This window comes from Rhincodon typus, chromosome 34 (genome assembly GCF_021869965.1).
Source record: "Rhincodon typus isolate 14 chromosome 34, sRhiTyp1.1, whole genome shotgun sequence".
Lineage (NCBI taxonomy): Eukaryota > Metazoa > Chordata > Chondrichthyes > Orectolobiformes > Rhincodontidae > Rhincodon > Rhincodon typus.
Window position 1 is genome coordinate 17234013 of NC_063365.1, and position 17977 is coordinate 17251989.

General features: G+C 41.8%; 1 protein-coding gene across 1 annotated transcript in view; it reads left to right on the forward strand.

Moving 5' to 3' along the window:
• Positions 1-1820: 1820 nt before the first annotated feature.
• Positions 1821-17977, forward strand: part of zcchc24 (zinc finger, CCHC domain containing 24) — a 534935-nt gene continuing 518778 nt past the window's right edge. Inside the window, exons 1-2 of the mRNA XM_048616245.1 lie at positions 1821-2339; positions 7515-7715. Coding sequence (XP_048472202.1) covers positions 2106-2339; positions 7515-7715 — 435 coding nt within the window. The 5' untranslated portion in view covers positions 1821-2105. The remainder of the gene's footprint in view (positions 2340-7514; positions 7716-17977) is intronic.

Sequence of the window (17977 nt, forward strand, 5' to 3'; positions counted from 1 at the left end):
GGTGTTTGCAACAGTCATTATTCCACATAGAAAATACATTGAAATAAACATAAAACAATTGAAGAAAGTTCAGTTTTATTTTGACATATATTTTAGATATGAGAACCAGAGAACATTTGATTTGATTCGTTGTTGTCATATGTACCTAAGTACAGTGAAAAGTTTTGGATGCAGTAAAGGCAGATCATAACATACAAGGATAAGTAGATTATGGGGTTTTTAGACAGATTTGAAGCAAAGATTTTTGACTGAGCACATAGCTAGATTTGGGATGCGCTGCCTGAGAGGGTGTGCAGGCAGATTCAATTGCAGCTTTCAAAAGAAAATTGGTTAGTTTTCTGAAGAGGAAAAAAGAAGTGGCAGGTTTAGGATGAAAAGGTGGGGAAAGGATACGAGGTTGGGCAGTTGGGGAGAGCCAGCACCGAGGCAATAGGTCAAATGGCCTCTTTATTAACTCGTAAACCACCTGACAATTGTAATTGTCAACCAGAAAACAACTGTTTTCTGTAAATGGAACATGTGTATTTGTGAAGTTGTAATTGATTTATTCTTAGTGTTTTGCCCTAACTGCTGATCTTTTCAGAATGATTTACGGTGAAGTATTCTTCTGTGTAAAAACATATGGAGAGAAAAGATGCAATTTTAGCAAACCCAGTACACGCCAGGAAAACATATGAAATTCCACAGCCCCAACCTGAGATTTCCCATCGATTACCAGAGCCAAGTAATTGGCAAGAGGGACTGTTCCTTAGTAAGCGTGCAACCATTCTTCCGCCACCGGAGTTTAAAGCAGCAACTCTCGCATAAGCAATCTTTGGGAACCGGTGTGTGCACACAAAACAAGATGGCATTTATGTTTATCCACTGAACTAAAGCAACAAATTGTTTCGTTTTTGCTTACATGAATGAAACGACACAATTCAAACAGCACGTGAAATGATAAGGTTAGCAAATATTCCCAACGGGAGGGGGAGAATCGTCCCTCTTTTTTTTTTATCCTGCACGTATTTGGAAATGTTATTGGGAAGTTTGAGCTCCAGATACTTTTTCCCTGAGTCTGAGGGTGCAAAAATCCCAAATGGGGGAGTTCATTTCCCTCCCCAGACTTGCAACACACACACTTCCTCGTAAAGTGGTTCACAGGCGATAAATTTGATTTTAATCTAAATTTAATTAAACAGAGCAGACACCCTTCTTATCCATTACATTGTAAACACAAGGCATAACGTAGGTCTAGTTAGAATCTGAATGGGGGAGGTGACGGGTGATTTAAACACACACACACACACATATATAATTTATAATTAAAATTATGTTTTTAAAGGAAGAAACAGTCCAGTTGGAATCTGAATGTGGGAGGTGACAGGGTGATTTAAATACACATTTCTAATTTATAATGAAAATAACGTTTTTAAAAGAGGCGAGGCCATTCAGGTAGATTAGACAAGCTCCACTTTCTTCCGAATGTAGCACTGTGAAACTTTACGGATGACACCGGCTGCATTTAATTCACCCACTTCAATTGAGATTTCAAGGTTGAACAGGCACAGCAAAAAGTGCTCACAAACTCCAGAAGAGGGTGGGACTGCATTCCCGTGCAATGAAGAAGGAGCAGCAGAATAAGACGGGCTGGAGGGGGTTGGGGCTGTAGCCAGGCTGGGATTTGAAGCCTCTTTCTTTCTTTCTGTACAGGGTTTTCACTCTCACACACACACACACACAGCTCCAGAGCTGCCAACAACTCCAGAGAAATGTATCAAAGCTGATGATGCACTTCCGGGTGCCAGCGCGCCGCTCTGATTGGCTGCTCAGAAGTAACTCTTCCCTTGGGAGAAATAGCGGATCAGTCTGAGGCTCTCTCCCAGCGCCACCCCCCTCCACCAAAAAAAAAGAGAAACTTACTGACAACTTCCCAAACAACACAGCTATAGGCAACTAAACAACAACAACAATAACACGAGCCACACTGGCTTCTCTCGGCAATAGCAGCCAGCATTGGCTTGGGACTTTGTGACTTTCTCTACAAACACACACACACACACACACACAACACTCAGTTTGTGAAGCAAGGAGGGAAGAAGAAGGCGAGCCAGGAGCCGGTCAGGATGAGTCTACTGTCAACGATCGACACCAGCGCCTCTGTCTACCAACCAGCCCAGCTCTTAAACTGGGTCTATCTGTCTCTGCAGGACACTCACCAGCCGAGTGCTTTCGACGCCTTCAGACCGGAGCCGTCATCCCAGCACCATGAGTTGAACTACACCAAAGCTGCCGCCGACCTGGGAACTTCGCTCTATTCCAACTATCTCAATAACTTTTCCCAACTCCACAGGAACGAGGTGCGAATTCCCTTCAAATACAACCTTAACCAGTCAAATCTGCGGGCGTGATAAAACGTGTTATTTTTCCCCCCAATATAATTTTTGATTGTTGTAAGGGGGGGGAGGAGGAAGAAATTTGAAACCAAAACTTTTTCTATGAATATTTTCCCTTAACACCCGCCATTAGACTGCGTGGGATATACATACAGAGAGAGGAAACATTCGGGCAATATTTCTGGGACTCTAGAAGTTTTATTTGTAAATTGTATTTGTTTGTCAGTGGAGCCTACTTTATCTCCAAGCAGAAGCTGCTCTGGACGTGTTGGCTAATCATTGACCTCTGTTAGTGCCATTAGTGGAGTGGCCCCGTTTCTGTCTGCGTCGGTCAGCCATTGGGAGTTTACGTGTTCGGTTTCATATTTAAAAGTCCGCCTTTCGTGTTGAAATTAAAATTTCGACTTAAATTCCGCCCGCAGTTCGCCGCCTTTCCCCCTTTCCCCCAGCGTGAGTCCCTCAGCCCCTGATTGACAACATGCAATTGATTGCTTTACTGAGCAATACCTTTTCAACTCGCGGGATGTCGAGAGAGTCCTGGCAAAGTTTGTTCCCCCCCCCCGGTGAATCGGGATGTTTTGTTTGGGTTCCGACCTCGGATTGGGGTTTACAAACCTAATTTCATCCCCTTCCCCGCCCCCCCCAAAATAAAAATGACTAAGAGCGAAAAGTGTGGGCAGGATCCAGACTGCTGGTGGGTGTAATCTGTATCCTGTCCAGTGACACTGTCCAGGGAATGGTGGGGGAAGAGGCTGGTCAGTTTTCACTCAGTGTGTGAGATTTGAGATTCTGGTGGAGGGTCAAGAAGAAAGCACCATGTCACCTCTCCCTTGTTGCCTCCCCGTCAGTCTGCAGTTGGAAGGTGAGGTTAAATCTTAAAGGGGCACTTGCCTGACATTGCTACAGGGGTGGGGGAAGCAGAAAGTACTGCCCCCTTTTACAAACTCACATTGAAAAGTTACTGACCTTTTTCGCTGACATTGTCTCTTTTTATAATTAAAATGCGCGCACGTTCCTAGCAGAGTTGGTGATAAACTTTCCGGTTCATGAAGCGGGATTTGAAAACAACATTGGCTTGACACATAACCAGCGAGTTAGAGGTGACAGTTCAAAGTCCACCAGCTTGGAGCAAAGTTTGAGATTGGGTGTAAATAGTTTCCCACCAGAGGGTGATTGGTATCTGAAAATAACCACCTCAAAGTGCAACTGATTCAAGGTCACTTGGAATCTTTAAATGACACTTTTAACAATTCAGAAAGTTGATTGAACATTGTTGTGATGTATTTCACAGGGGTGCAATTAACAAATACCCAACAGATTCTAATCAGTTAATCTCACTCTGCTCACCATAATCAAGGTTATTAAATCCTCTCCTGTATATTTCCTCACTGCAGACCCTGCTCACCTCATGTTTAGTGACAGGCATCCACTTCCCTTAAAAGAACATTTTGCTATTTAAGTTTTCAAACTTGTTTTCAGATCAACCTCTCCCACCCCAGATTCATTCATATCTGGTAACCTTGACCACCTCCACAAACCTACAATCTGCGTTTCTCTAAATCTGGCCTCTAACACATCCTGAATTTTCATTTGCAAAAACAGAAATTGCTGGAAAAGCTCAGCAGGTCTGGTAGAAACTGTGAAGAGGAATCAGAGTTAACGTTTCGGGTCCAGTGACCCTTCCTCAGAACATCTCATTTCTCCATCAGTGATGGCTAGGCCCTTCAGTTGCTTGGAATTCTCTCACTAAATCACTCCTCACTCTAACTTGCTTTTCTCCTCTAAGATATTGTTAAAAGGTTCACACTTTCAGCTGTTTGCCCCACTGGGCTCAGTGTCAAACTTTGCTTTAAAATGCTCCTGTAAAGCAAGTTTGAATTATGCAAAATGCATTATAGAAAGTTAACTTTATTGAAGGATGGAATGGGACTGATACATCACATTACCTTTCTGTACTCCAAATGGCTCGCTCGTAATTAGCTGTTTACTTCATAAGCAATTTGGCAAATATAGTGCCTTTTTAATACAATGTAGTTTTACACTAGATTCACAGAGTGGTGAAATGAATCTTTTTTTTTGTCAGCCAATTACAGGTCACTGGCTTCCCTGGAAAAGGTGATGGTGACCTGCCTTCTTGAACTTCTCCAGTCCACTTGGTGTATGTAGATCCACAATGCCATTAGAGAGGGTACTCCAAGATTTTGAATCAGCTACACTGAAGGACCAGCAGTTTCAATCTAGTGTGGTTTTTAGTGGAGCTTACAGATAGTGGTCCCTGCAGCTGCTGTCTTTGTCCTTTGAGGTCATGAGTTTGGAAGGTGCTGTTGAAGGAGCCATTATGGATTGCTATAGTGCATCTAGTAGATGGTACACATTGCTGCTACACAGCAGAGTGAGGGAGTGAATATAACAGCATGGAACTTAGCCCTTTAAGCCTTTGTGTCCATGCTGGTCATCAAGGATCTATCTATTCTAATCCCAATTTTTAGAACTTGAATGTTGAAAATGGTGGCTGGAGATGCCAATCAAGTGGGCTTTGTCCTGAATGATGTCAAGCTTCTTGAGTGTTGTTGGAGCTGCGCCCATCCAGGCAAGGGGGGAGTATTCCATCCTGACTTGTGCCTTGTAGATGGTGGACAGGCTTTGGGGAGTCAGGAGGTGAGTTACTCACCGCAGTATTCCGAGTAACTGACCTGTTCTTGTAGCCACAGGATTTTTACGCCAGTCCAGTGTAGAGAGTGGTTAATGATAATTCTCGGGATGTTGATAGTGAGCGAATCAGCAACGGTAATTAAAGGCAAAGTGGAAGGGTTTGAATTTTGAGGAGACCTAAGATTTTAGGAGAGGTAGTAAGAGAATTGCAGAGTGTAGGAGCCAGATAACTGGAGGAGAAAAGGAGTTAAACTGAGCCTCGGTGTTCAATGCTAACTCTTGTTGATGGAGAATATGTTTAAAAATTTAACTGATCTACACTGCATTCCCCCCAAGTATGTACAGATTAGTTGGTTCTATTGTTTTGCTCCTGCTCTATTTCCGTCCATTTATAAAGCAGGTTTTATCTCCAGAAAGACTGCTAGCTTCTTAAAGGGGCCATTTTAATTGTACATTATGTCACAGTACACCTCCGTTAACTGAAAATAACTTTCGGGCCTGTGGTCGTTGCCCCTTTAAGAAAAGTGCAAGTTTATTTCAATGAGAACCAACGAGGCAATTCTTTGGAAGCTTCAGATATGGATTGGCCCAGACTGAAGAGAATAATCGGTCTGGCTCTCTCTGTGGAAAATAAAACCGTTTGCAATGTGGATAGCCTCTTTGTATCTGTGAGGGAGTGTTCCGTGAACTGGGGTGGCAGTTATTGGGAATAAGGAGCTGTGTCTAAAGAAGAAGCAGCAGGACCAGTCTCCTCTCATTCTGTGTGAGGAAGGCTAACCCAAGGCTAATTTCTAGTGTCTTTTTTATGTAAACGCTCTGGAGGTTCTTGGTCTCTTCTAAGCATTTCGAAATACTTGAAACAGAAAGGGTTCAAAAAAGATTTACAAGGATGTTACCAGAGTTGGAGGGTTTGAGCTATAGGGAGAAGCTGAATAGGCTGGGGCTATTTTCCCTGGAATGTCAGAGGCTGAGGGGTGACCCCAGAGGGTTGTTAAATCATGGGGGATGTGGATAGGGTGAATAGACAAGGTATTTTCTCCCACGGTGGGGGGAGTCCAAAACCAGAGGACGTAGGTTTAAGGTGAGAGGAAAAAGATTTAAAAGGGACCTAAGGGGCAACTTTTCACACAGAGGGTGGTGCGTGTATGGAATGAGCTGCCTGAGGAAGTGGTGGAGGCTGGTACAATTACAACATTTAAAAAGCACCCGAATGGTGAATGAATAGGAAGGGTTCAGAGGGATATGGGCCAAATGCTGGCAAATGGGACTAGATTAATTTAGGATATCTGGTTGGCACAGATGAATTGGACCGAAGGGTCTGTTTCTATGCCGAACAGCTCTATAACTCAAAATTCTAACTTCAAAGTACGAGGAGCAAATGCACAGAAGGAGAACTGGATTGTGGAATTGGTCACCCAGTGACAACGTTTCAAAAAGACACACCCACTCGCCTTACCTTTTTTTTTTAAAAAAATCCCAATTTCTAGACCTAGCTGTCAGCATTTAATGCCTCTATCATGGTTAACATTAGAGTGGATAATCTGAAGCCGCTGCCTTCCCAGAGCAGGATGCTGGCAGTAACAGGGGTGTGGAGGCCGATGGGTTAAGTGTCCCTGACCTTTCTGACAGGTCGCTTTATTTAAATTCACTGCCGCTACTACAAAGCGGGCTTGTAAACATGACAGCTGGACTTAGTGCAAACCAGTTGTCGTCTCACCTAAAAATAGATCGGTGTGTGCTAGACACATTGGATGTGCTGGAAGCCCCGAATGTTTATTGTGGGGGTCCCAGGGTGGGGTTCTCTTTTTAAAACATGCAAGCGTTCCCCCACTGTCCCTTCATTCATATTCATCGGATGCAAGTGTGAAAACGCACTTTAATCTTGCGGGGCAGACAGTCCAGTCTAACAACTCGTCCTGTCTGCCACAAAACGCTGAAGTAGAAAATAACAAACTACTCCTACCACCTCCGCTGCCCCCCCCCCTCACCCACCCCCCTCAGCTCCCCCGACCGCGTCACCCACTCAGCTCCCCCCGTCCCTTGACCCCCACAGAGCATCAGGTTGATAGGCAGTATGAGGCCAATTTCAGAAATTCTGTCATTCAGACCCATCTCTCCTGGATAGTTGCGTTCATTGTTACAATTCCTGATACTAATCCGCACCTTGAGTTCAATGTTCTAACACATTTGGATTTGTAATAGTTCAGTACCCACACAGTTGCTGATGAGAAACCGATTTCATTGATGTGAAATTGTGAGCAATGTTAGTGCTTGATTGGTAATTGGTTATGTTCCTAACACTAGACAAACGCACATTATATTTCCAAGCACCACACTACTTTCGCTATCTTGGTCTACATTGTTTGGGGTCACAGAGATCGGTTTAACTGCTCGTTTTATTACATATAAAATATTTTCGACAGCCTAGCTGTATTTGACATCACACAGATACAGAAAGCAAGTAACTGAATGTTATCCATCATCCAGGCTATTACCAGCGGGTTGTACAAGAACGCTTCTCCCTACGGTTCTCTGAGTAATATCGTGGACGGGCTGAGCTCACTGACCGACCATTTCTCGGATCTATCCTTATCGGCAGAACCCCGCAAACCCGGCAAAAGACCTCCGCCCAACTACCTGTGTCATCTCTGCTTCAACAAAGGGCATTATATCAAGGACTGTCCTCAGGTAAGAGCAATCTGAATTTTGCGAGAATCACAACTGGGTGATGTTTCCCAAGCACTAGAGATGCTGAATATTACAGATTGTTGGGCATGTATGAGAAATCGTTTGTGTGGAACTAACATTTGTCCAGTCACCAGGTCATCGTGGATTATTTTAAAACTGAGTGTCAAAAGCAACAGCAAGTGAAATATTTAGTGTGCTTAAAGTGTTGGGTAGATACGTTCACATTTAAAATATCTTCAAAATAAATTTTTTATTTTCTTTCATAAAGGTGTTATTTTTAACAGTACAGTTGAATTGAAAGCCATTAACAAAAGAATTGAGAATGTAATTAAGATTAAGGCATTGGTGCAATCATTACTTTTTAAGCTTTGTTTTGTTAGTGCTACCTGGTTCAGCTCCATCAGTGTGTTTTGAGAATTACATAGTAAGTTTGGCTCTGTCTAGTCTCAATTATTGCACTGCAAAAGAGTCAACTCTGGCTTGTCATAATTGCAGATTTACACCACCTCAATGGTAGTTTTCTCAGTCGCTAGAGTTTTGATCAGTTACAATTCCTAAAGTACACACGTGTCAATTTTATATTGGCACCATCAACTTTCTTTCCAGACTCCCACTCATTTTGCATTATTTGGAGTGTACCAAATTGGTTGAGATTGTATCAAAGATTTTAGAGAGCCACAGCAACCAGGATACCGACTCCATGGGAAGAGGACAGGATTGTGGAATTTGTGTGAATGAAAATGGAATTTGATTTATCTAGTTATTATAAATCAGTCACTGTAAAATGCTTCTTCGTTGATCACTCCAAAAGATTTCTAATGAGGGCACTGTCACAGTGAGCATTTATGTTTGTACACTGACATTATTACCTGGTTATGCTAAAGGAGATTTAATCTCAAGAGATTGTGTTACAGATAGTGACCATTACCCTTCAGTGGCAACTGTAGGCATCATTGGCTGTTATGGACCAAACTAGGTTTATTCTGAATTTTGTACAGCTCCTGTTTGTGGAGTCTTATGTCTCTAAGGACTTTGCCAAGTTTCCTATTAGAATGATTTTGCTATCTTGAAAAAGACATTGGTTTGGAGGTCGTCAGAGATCAGCAATGGGAAATGCTCAAGTTGTGTCTCATTCTGCAGGAGGTCTGGACAAACAGGCTGGAATCTGGGCTGTCCGTCTGAAGCATAATAAAATCCAGATGTCTGATTCTAATCCACAGAGGCTATCTGTTCAGTCAGGGTTTGTGCTCTGTCTTCCCCCAACTCCTTGCTTCTAACCATTAGATTTGAGACAGGTTCGAAACATGGGACATCAAACAGGTCGAGAGAATCCAGAACACTCCACACTAGCTCAAACTTTTGAAAGCTGGATCAGGCACTACACTGGGGTATGGAGAAAAAGAAAAAGTCAGAATTGTGGTTTTAATCAGCCCAAGTGTTTAATCCTCCGAGTCAAAACAATCCTTGGTGTTTGTCAATAGAATTTTGTTAGATCTATAATAGAGTTGCATGAAAATAAACATTGATTTTGGTTAAAAGGCTGAATAAATGCAATGTATCTTCTTCATAGTAGTAAACTGAATATTATTAGCATTTCATCCAGTTTATCGACACCTTATTTAGCTTTTATGATATTTTCCCATTCATTTTTCTGGATGACTAGAATGTTGCTTAAACAAAAAAAAACACACTTAAATCAAGATTATTGTTCTCTCAAAATATTTAGGCACATCACTTTTAAATAACTTACCATTTAAATATTTGGTGCAGTTTACTATTTATGGTTACATCTTGAACTCAAGGCCCATTCACTGATTTACCAGTTATAACGTCAACTCTATCTGCAGTTTTATGTTAATATCCTCCTAAATTCGCTTTGAAAGCAGTAAATGGTTTCACTTGTTTAATAATGAATACATTCTGTGCTACATGATAACAGTTATGGTCAGTCTTTGGCTGTTACCTTCCAGGTGTCTCCCTCTGAAAAGCCATCAATGTCAATTAATTGTCAACAATGAAACTAATTATTGATTATGATGCAATTTCTTCCCAATATATTTAGTATTAAAGCTCATGGATCTTCATGTGTAATTTTGATTAATCAGGAACATGGGTAATTTACTGGTGGTGGATAATTGGTGAAAAGTAACATGGATGGATTTGGTGGTGGCGGGAAAAAGGTCATTTGGTTGTGCGTGATAACATTTCCAGATATGAAGTAAACAAAGAAGCCCTTGACTCTTGTGATGCATTAGTACTGTCCTTACCTCTGAGCCAGTGTTCAAGTCCCATGTGCTGCAGAAGTGAGTCATAGTATCTCTGAGCCGGGTGATTAAAGAAATGTTAAAACCCTTGGATTCAATGCGTACACGATCATATGTTTTTAATGATGGCCCACTGTGTGTGAACGATTGCACAAGTATGCTGATTATTTACTAAAATATAAGCAAAATATTGTGAATGGTGGAATAGCAAAATAAAACTAAACTGCTGGAAAGCCAGCATCTATGGAGAGAGAAACAAGAGTTTATGTTTTGAAGCAATTATGACTACTGCAGAAGATGATATTGCCAGATCATCGAAGTTTTTCCAGCATAACTCTTTTTTTATATCAGAGATTTGGACTAATGCTTCCTATTCACGTTTAAAGTCATTGTTCCTGTTATGTTTATAGTAGGCTAGCTGTTCCCAGTGGTATTGCTCACTGGTATTGAAGAATCCCAAATGTGTTTGAGAGCTTTCTGTGCTAATTTGCCTTGTTTTTTAAAGTCAAAGCTCCAGGACAATTGCTGAACTGAGGAGTTGAAGAGACAACTGTTGAGCTCAATTAACTTAAATTACTCTGTGTAGTGGCAGCAGACTGGGTAGAAGCCAGGTTATCTCAAGGTCAATCTGGAAAATTTGTGCCTTTTTTTTAAGGCAAGTATTTAGTTGAGTGCATTGTACAAAGTACAACTCTGCAGCATGATGAGAATTTGTAAGAACTCTAACCTTCAATTTTTCTGTGAACAAAGTAAAGGCTACAGATTTGTTTGGAAATTTATCATGTATGTGACATGTAGTTTGGTTATCTAATCATATAGACCAAGAAACCCTCGGGTGTATTGAGTGCTGATGATTAAACTGGCTGCAGAGTGGTAATGGGATGTTATGGTTGGAGCACAGTGTCGTTAGGATCAACATTAATGAAGAAAATCAAACAGGAGCTCTGTTTTCCATTGGCATTGCTTGAAATTATAGGCATACAGACGTCAGGGTGAGAGAAAGGGTAGGCACTAATGCTGTACTCATTGTTGGCACATAACAACCAACAATACTACAGGAAAGATGTGGAGGCTTTGGAGAGGGTGCAGAAGAGGTTTACCGGGATGCTGCATGATTAGAGAGTACGAGCTATAACGAGAGGCTAGAAAACTCAGGTTGTTTTCTCTGCAGCAGCGGAGGCTGATGCGACAACTTGATAGAAGTTTATAAAATTATGAGATGCATAGATAAGGCTGACGGTCAGAATCTTTTTCCCAGAGTTTAAATGTCTAATACTAGGGGGCATGCATTTAAGGTGAGAGGGGGGAAAGTTCAAAGGAGATGTGAGGGACAAGTTTCTTTACAAAGAGAGTGGCAGGAGTCTGGAATGTGCCAGGGATGAAGGCAGATGCAATAGGAGTATATAAGGGACTTTTAGAAAAATACATGAATATGCAAGGAATGGAGGAATATGGATCAAGGTCAAACAGAAGGGATTAGTTTAATTTGGTTAGTTTAATTCAGCAGAACATCTCGGGCCAAGGGTTTGTTCCTGTGCTGTACTGTTCTATTAACATTTACTTCAGATGCTTCCAGTTTATTGAGGTAAATCCATGCTATATCTCTGTAGGAATCATTGGATTAGTGGGGTAGAAGGAAAAACTGATCAAGAGTTTACTTTGGGACAATTCATAAGAATACAAATTACTTGCAGCTATGTCCAGCATTAGATGTGATTCTGTAATTGAACAGCATTTGTTGGATCATCCTGAGTGTGCAATGAATTGCACTGACAGCCAATTTAGGATCGTCAGCTGATCTTGTAGTGTGGTACACAACAGTGTCCTGGAAGATGCATATATTAGCTCCCAGGGCCCCGTTTTTAATTTTGCAGACAACAGAAAGAAGATGTACATTCGTTGTGCCTGTTCCAACTCAACAAAATAAGTGACAGACATTCGCTGATTCTCAGAGCAAAGCACTGAGCAATCAGAATCAACCTGCATGGTTTAAAGTGCAAACAAGGTAGTGGCGATGGAATTGAACCTGGAAACGTGTAAGATAATGCACTTGGGGTAGGCAAATAAGGCAAAGAATCACACAATGAATGATGGACACCTGCAAAGCACTGAAGAACGGCAAGATCTTGGTGTTTATATCCATAGATCCCTGAAAGTATCATGGTAGGCTGGTTAAAAAGACATACAGGATATATTCCTTTATTAGCTGAAGCACATAATCCAAGAATAAAGAGGTTATATTAGAACTGTATAAAACACTGGTAAGGCCACACCTAGAGTACTGTGTGCATTTCTGGTCACCACATTTCAGGAAGCGTGTGATAGCACTAGAGAGGGTGTAGAGGGGATTTATCAGGATGTTGTCTGGTTTGGAGATTCTGAGCCATGAGAAAAGATTGGAGAGGCTGGGGTTGTTTTCTTTAGAGCAGCAAAGTTTGAGAGGGGCCCTGATAAAGGTGCATAAGATTGAGGAGCATAGATAGAGTGATAGGAATGCATAGTTTCCATTAGTAGCGAGGCCAAGAACTAGAGGGCATCGATTTAAGCTAAGAGGAGAGTTGAGGAGAAACGTTTTTCACTCGGAGTGTGGTAGGAGTCTAGAACTCATTGCCTGAAAGTGTCTTAGAGTCAGAAGCTCTTACATGGTTTAAACAGTTGCCATATCCTCTAGGGCTATAGGCAAAAGCTGGAAAACGGGAGTAGTGTAGTCTGATCTTTGAGCAGCATGGGCATAATGGCCTGAATGGCGTTCTGTGCTGTAAATGTCTGGATTTATGGTTTTCCTGTTGTTTTGGTATTTTTGCAAAGTGTCCTGACGAGTGCAAGACAAAACCTGTGACAAAATACTGCATAGGAGCCATCTGTGATGGAAAACACAATTTCTGCCCTGCCTTCTGGGTTCCTGTTGATGTCAGAACACAGATCAAAGAGTGGTGTTCAGTTGGATGAGCAAGTAGAACAGCAGCCCCCGTGGAATTGTGAACATCTTTGAAATGGAAGATCCTCGGAATGCCAAAAGGCTTTATTGCTAATTATGACTCCTTTCCCCACTTCTTCCCTCTTGCTCTTCTGTTTCTACAACCTGCTAGAGCTCCAATTACTGATAAACAGTTTGGCTAATGAGGAGCCTACATCAGTGATGCTAGGAGCAGAGATAAGAGGATTGGTTTAATTCGACTGTGGAATTTTCCTTCTGTAAGTTCAAGCATTAACCTATCATCTGGCATGTCCTGTTATGACTTTGTCAAGATTGGACATGGAGGAATTTATTCTATGACCTTGTTGTAACAGCCAGCTATATTTAATTACAAGGGTCAGCAGCTCTAAGTAGAAATTTGTCGCTGCCAGTTTTTCTTTCTCTATCATTTGTTTGTTGTGCATTTTGTTTCACCATTTAATATGGCTGGGTAAGTACAAAAGAACTGCAGGTGCTGGAGTTCTGAAACAGACAAAAGCAGAAAGTGCTGGAGAAACTCAGCAGGTCTAGCAGCATCTGTAGAGAGTGAGAACAATGTTCTGAAGAGGAATCAGTGGACTCAACGTTAAGTTTTCTCCCCACAGATGATGCCAGACATACTGAGTTTCTCCAACAAATTATGTTCATGGTTAGATAAGTAACAGTAGGTAACAGTACTGTCTGGTAACAGTAGGTTGAGTACAGTATTGTCTATTGACAGTGCACCTCTGCAAAGGATCTTACAGACACACACTTTTTATTCCACTCCCCTCCTACCCTGTTGAGGAAATAAACAAAACGAAAACAGCTCCTGGTAATAATTAGCAAAGCTAGTGTGTAAAGGTTGGACCAAATCCATCAAAGTAAATAAAATGCTCCAATTTCACAAAGAATCAAGACTGTGATCGAGTGCCAATTTTGAGGCTGCCATTCATCAGTCTGTGTCTTTGCTTTGATCAAATGCACCAAAGTAATCTAAAATCCACATTGAGAGAGAACATATTTCAAAAGTAAAATAGGCCAAGAATGTTCATTTTCTATCAGTTATGGGATTTATTTTGGTAATGCTTGCCATCGCTTACTTTTCTACCCAAGCCAAGTAATTAGATTCCTGTGGTATCACCTTGAAAATTCTATAATCTAGTTTCTTCAGTTTTTATACAAGACGTAGGCAGTGAACACATGCTATCGAAAAGACTGTACTAGAAATTGATGATAATGTATGTAATGGCACTGAATTTGGATTTCAAGTTTCATTATACAGGGATCTTTGTCGATTAAAATTTCATTCTGTCTCAATGTCCATTATTTGTTCATAACACTCCTGTGAAACAACTTGCGATATTATTTAGTTCATTTGATTTAATTTATTATTGTCACATGTATCTAGGTACAGTGAAAAGTTTTGTTTTACATGCAGTGCATACCATACAAAGATCATAGGGTGACAGAACAGAGCAAGGAATTCAATGTTACGGCTGCAAAGAAGGTGCACAAAAGGCAAGATCGACGTTAGATTTGAAATTTGAGAGTTCCATTCAGAAGTCTAATAACAGCGGGGAAGAAGCTGTTCTTGAACCTGTTGGTATGTGTGTTTGAGCTTTTGAATCCTCTGCCTGATGGAAGAGGTTGGAAGAGATTATAACTGGAGTAAGAGGGGTCTTTGATGTTGGCTGCCTTTCCAAGGCAGTGAGAAGTGTAAATGGAGTCAATGGATGGAAGGTTGGCTTGTGTGATGGTGTGGGCTGTGTTCACAACTCTCTGTAGTTTCTTATGGTCCTGGGGAGAGCAGTTGTCATACCGAGCCATGATGCATCCAGATAGAATGCTTTCTGTGGTGCACCTGTAAAAGTTGGTGAGAGTCCTTGTGTGCATACTGAATTTCCTTAGCTTCTTGAGGAAGATGGGATGTTGTTGTGTCTTCTTGGAGTTCACAGACTTTGTCACTAAAATTTAGACCCTTAATTTCAATGTTCCTGTCCTGCCCTAGCTCACCAGACCAAACTTTACAAAAGGTTTCTGCTTGCCTTAACCAGGGATGTGCATCTTTCCCCAGGTTTCTCCTATCTGACTTCATTGCCTCTCCATCATCATCTTAACCATGAACCTGCATTTTGCTTCCTTGACCCCATTCCCTCCATACTATTGACCATCCAGTTTCTCTTCCTGTTGACTGATACTGTTAATAGTTGACAGTTCTTTCCCTTTAGGTAATTACTAATGTCTCTGAAAGCAAACAGCCTCAATGCCATCATCCATGCGAGTTCCCTGTTCTCTCAAGTCCTGGAGCAAGCTGTCACTTTCTGAATCTGTGTCCATCTTTACCACAAATCTGTTTTAATCCTTCCAATCATTATTCCTGCCACATTTCTGAAATGGTGCCATCAAGGAGGAAAGATGACAGTGTAGATGCAATGTCACTTGACTAGTAATCCAGGCTAAAACTCTGGGAACATAGGTTCAACTCCCATCGTAACAGCTGGTGGAATTTAATATGAAACCCCAGATTCAGTAGTAAGGATCATGTAACTAATGTTTGTTGTAAAAACCCATCTCATTCACTAATGTCCTGTGGGGATGGATATCTGCTGTACTTACCTGATCTAGGCCTACATGTGATTCCAGGCCTACAGCAATGTGGTTGATTCTTAACTGCCCTGAGAAATGGCCTAGAAAGTGACTCATGTCAAGGGTAATTCGGGATGGTCAATAAATGCTGACCTTACCAGTGATGTCCTATGATGAGTCACATCCTATGTTAGAATTTGTAACTTGTGGAATGCCAGAGTGTGGGCCACATGAACTACATTAGCTGCTACAGAGATTGAGCCCTCTCTGCTGGAGAAATTCTGTGATATACTCTCGCCATCCAGCCAACTGGCCACATAATACCAGCACCCTCTTATCACCCATCTTTATCAAAGTCACAGTTGATATACTACGTGTCTGTGAATATGGTGAACATTCCACGATCCTTCCACATTTCCCTTAACCTCTCTACAATCTTTTACACGATAGGGTGGCATGGTGGCAGCTTGGTGGTTAACACTGTTGTTTCATAGCACCAAGGACGCGGGTTCTATTCCAGCCTCGGGCAATTGTCTGCATGGTATTTGCATGCACTCCCCGTGTCTGCATGGGTTTCCTCCAGGTGGTCCGGTTTCCTCCCATAGGAATTGCTAAATTACCCAGAGTGCCCAGGGATATACAGGCTAGGTGGGTTAGCCATGAGAAATGTAGGGTTACAGGGATAGAGTGGGAGGTGATTCTGGGTGGGATTTTCTTCAGAGGGTTGGTGTGGACTTGTTGGGCCGAATGGCCTGTTTCTATGAATCAACCACATTATTCTGCTGTTCCCTTCCTCTACTGTCCAGTTTGGTGACATCACCCTCGTCTGATATCATCTTTTCCTACCCAATATCAGCCTGAGAAACATCTGCGTTGACGTCTCTTCCTCTTCTCTACTGTTGTCTCTGATTCACTGCACTGGGACCTACCACTTTTCAGTTTGAAGTATCTATTCTCAATGTCTTCAAGATAGCTCACAAGAACACAAGCTTATTCGCCACCTTCTTTTCCTCAAACTGGCTGTTGGTCCAAAATTACAGTAGTATACTATGTTTTAAATTAATCTAGGTGTTAGGATTAGAGAATTAATCTGTTTTCTACAGGTTCGGGTGTCATGCTTTATAGGTGTGCATACTTGCATTTGTGCTTTTTGTCATGACCACTGCCCCGTCCCAATTAAATGTGCATCAGATGCAAAAATATCCCTGTTTGCTTCTAATTCTCCTGTCCCACTTAAACCCAAGGAATAGGCAGTGGATATGTGTTATTGGCTTCCACTTTGTGGCAGGGCCCTGCTTTAAATTGCTTTAATGGTCACTCCAATGCAGCTATAAATCCCTGACCAGGGGCTGAATGATTTAAAAAGTAAACCTTTCTAGGTTGTAGAAGATTGGCAAAATATAATTTGAGGACTGATGTTGGGGAGCCAGTATGACCAATAAATGGATTGATTTTCTGGGCAGAGTAGTTCAGCTCAGTTACGATTGGTGTGATTTTTGGCGTGTGTGCGCGTGTGCACGTGTGTGTCTCTACCATTGACCACAAATGCAGCCTTTTCATTTACGTATTGGCCATGATGGCACTATCTGCCTACACAATGTCAGCTTCCATGTGCATGTGGAATACCACTTCAGCTCCCCCTCACCATAACTTCTCTCTGACCATCGATTACCTCTGATTTCTCACGTCGCTTGTTCATTTTCCTACTCATCTTTCCTCATCCTTCAAGGAATCACTCAAAACCCACTACTTTGATCAAATATTTTGGTGATTGGTCATAACATCTCCTTATGGTAGTTCTGTGTCAAATCATGTTTGCTACCACTCCAGTGAACCACCTGGGAACATTTTACCATGTTCAAGGTGCTTTATGAAATAAAATAATTTACAGGTCATCTTCACGTTGTAGTGCAACAACTGCAATAGAACTGTGGATGCTGTAAATCTAAAGTTTTCGAGAAGATTTGTAGTTGGGGTTGTGGATGAGGATGTAGACTTGCTTGCCGAGTCGATGGGTTTGGTTGCAGACGTTTCGTCACCCTGCTAGGTAACATCGTCGGTGCGCCTCCGGTGAAGCGTCAGTGTTCTGTCCTGCTTGTTATTTATATGCCTCAGTTTGCTGGGGTGGTTGGTACCACTTCTGGTTCTGTTTCTCAGTGGTTTGTACACAGGGTTTAATTCAACGTGTTTGTTGATGGGGTTCCCGTTAGAATACCAGGCGTCCAGGAATTCCCTGGCGTATCTCTGTTTGGCTTGTGCGGTTATGGATGCGTTGCCCCAGTCAAATTCGTGTCCTTCTTTGTTTGTGTGTAGTGAGACAAGTGAGAATTGGTCGTGTCTCTTGGTGGCTAGTTGGTGTTTGTGTATCCATATTGTCAATTTTCTTCCGGTTTAGACTATGCAGTGTTTCTCCAAACCAGGAGAAAATTGACAATATGGATACACAAACACCAACTAGCCACCAAGAGACACGA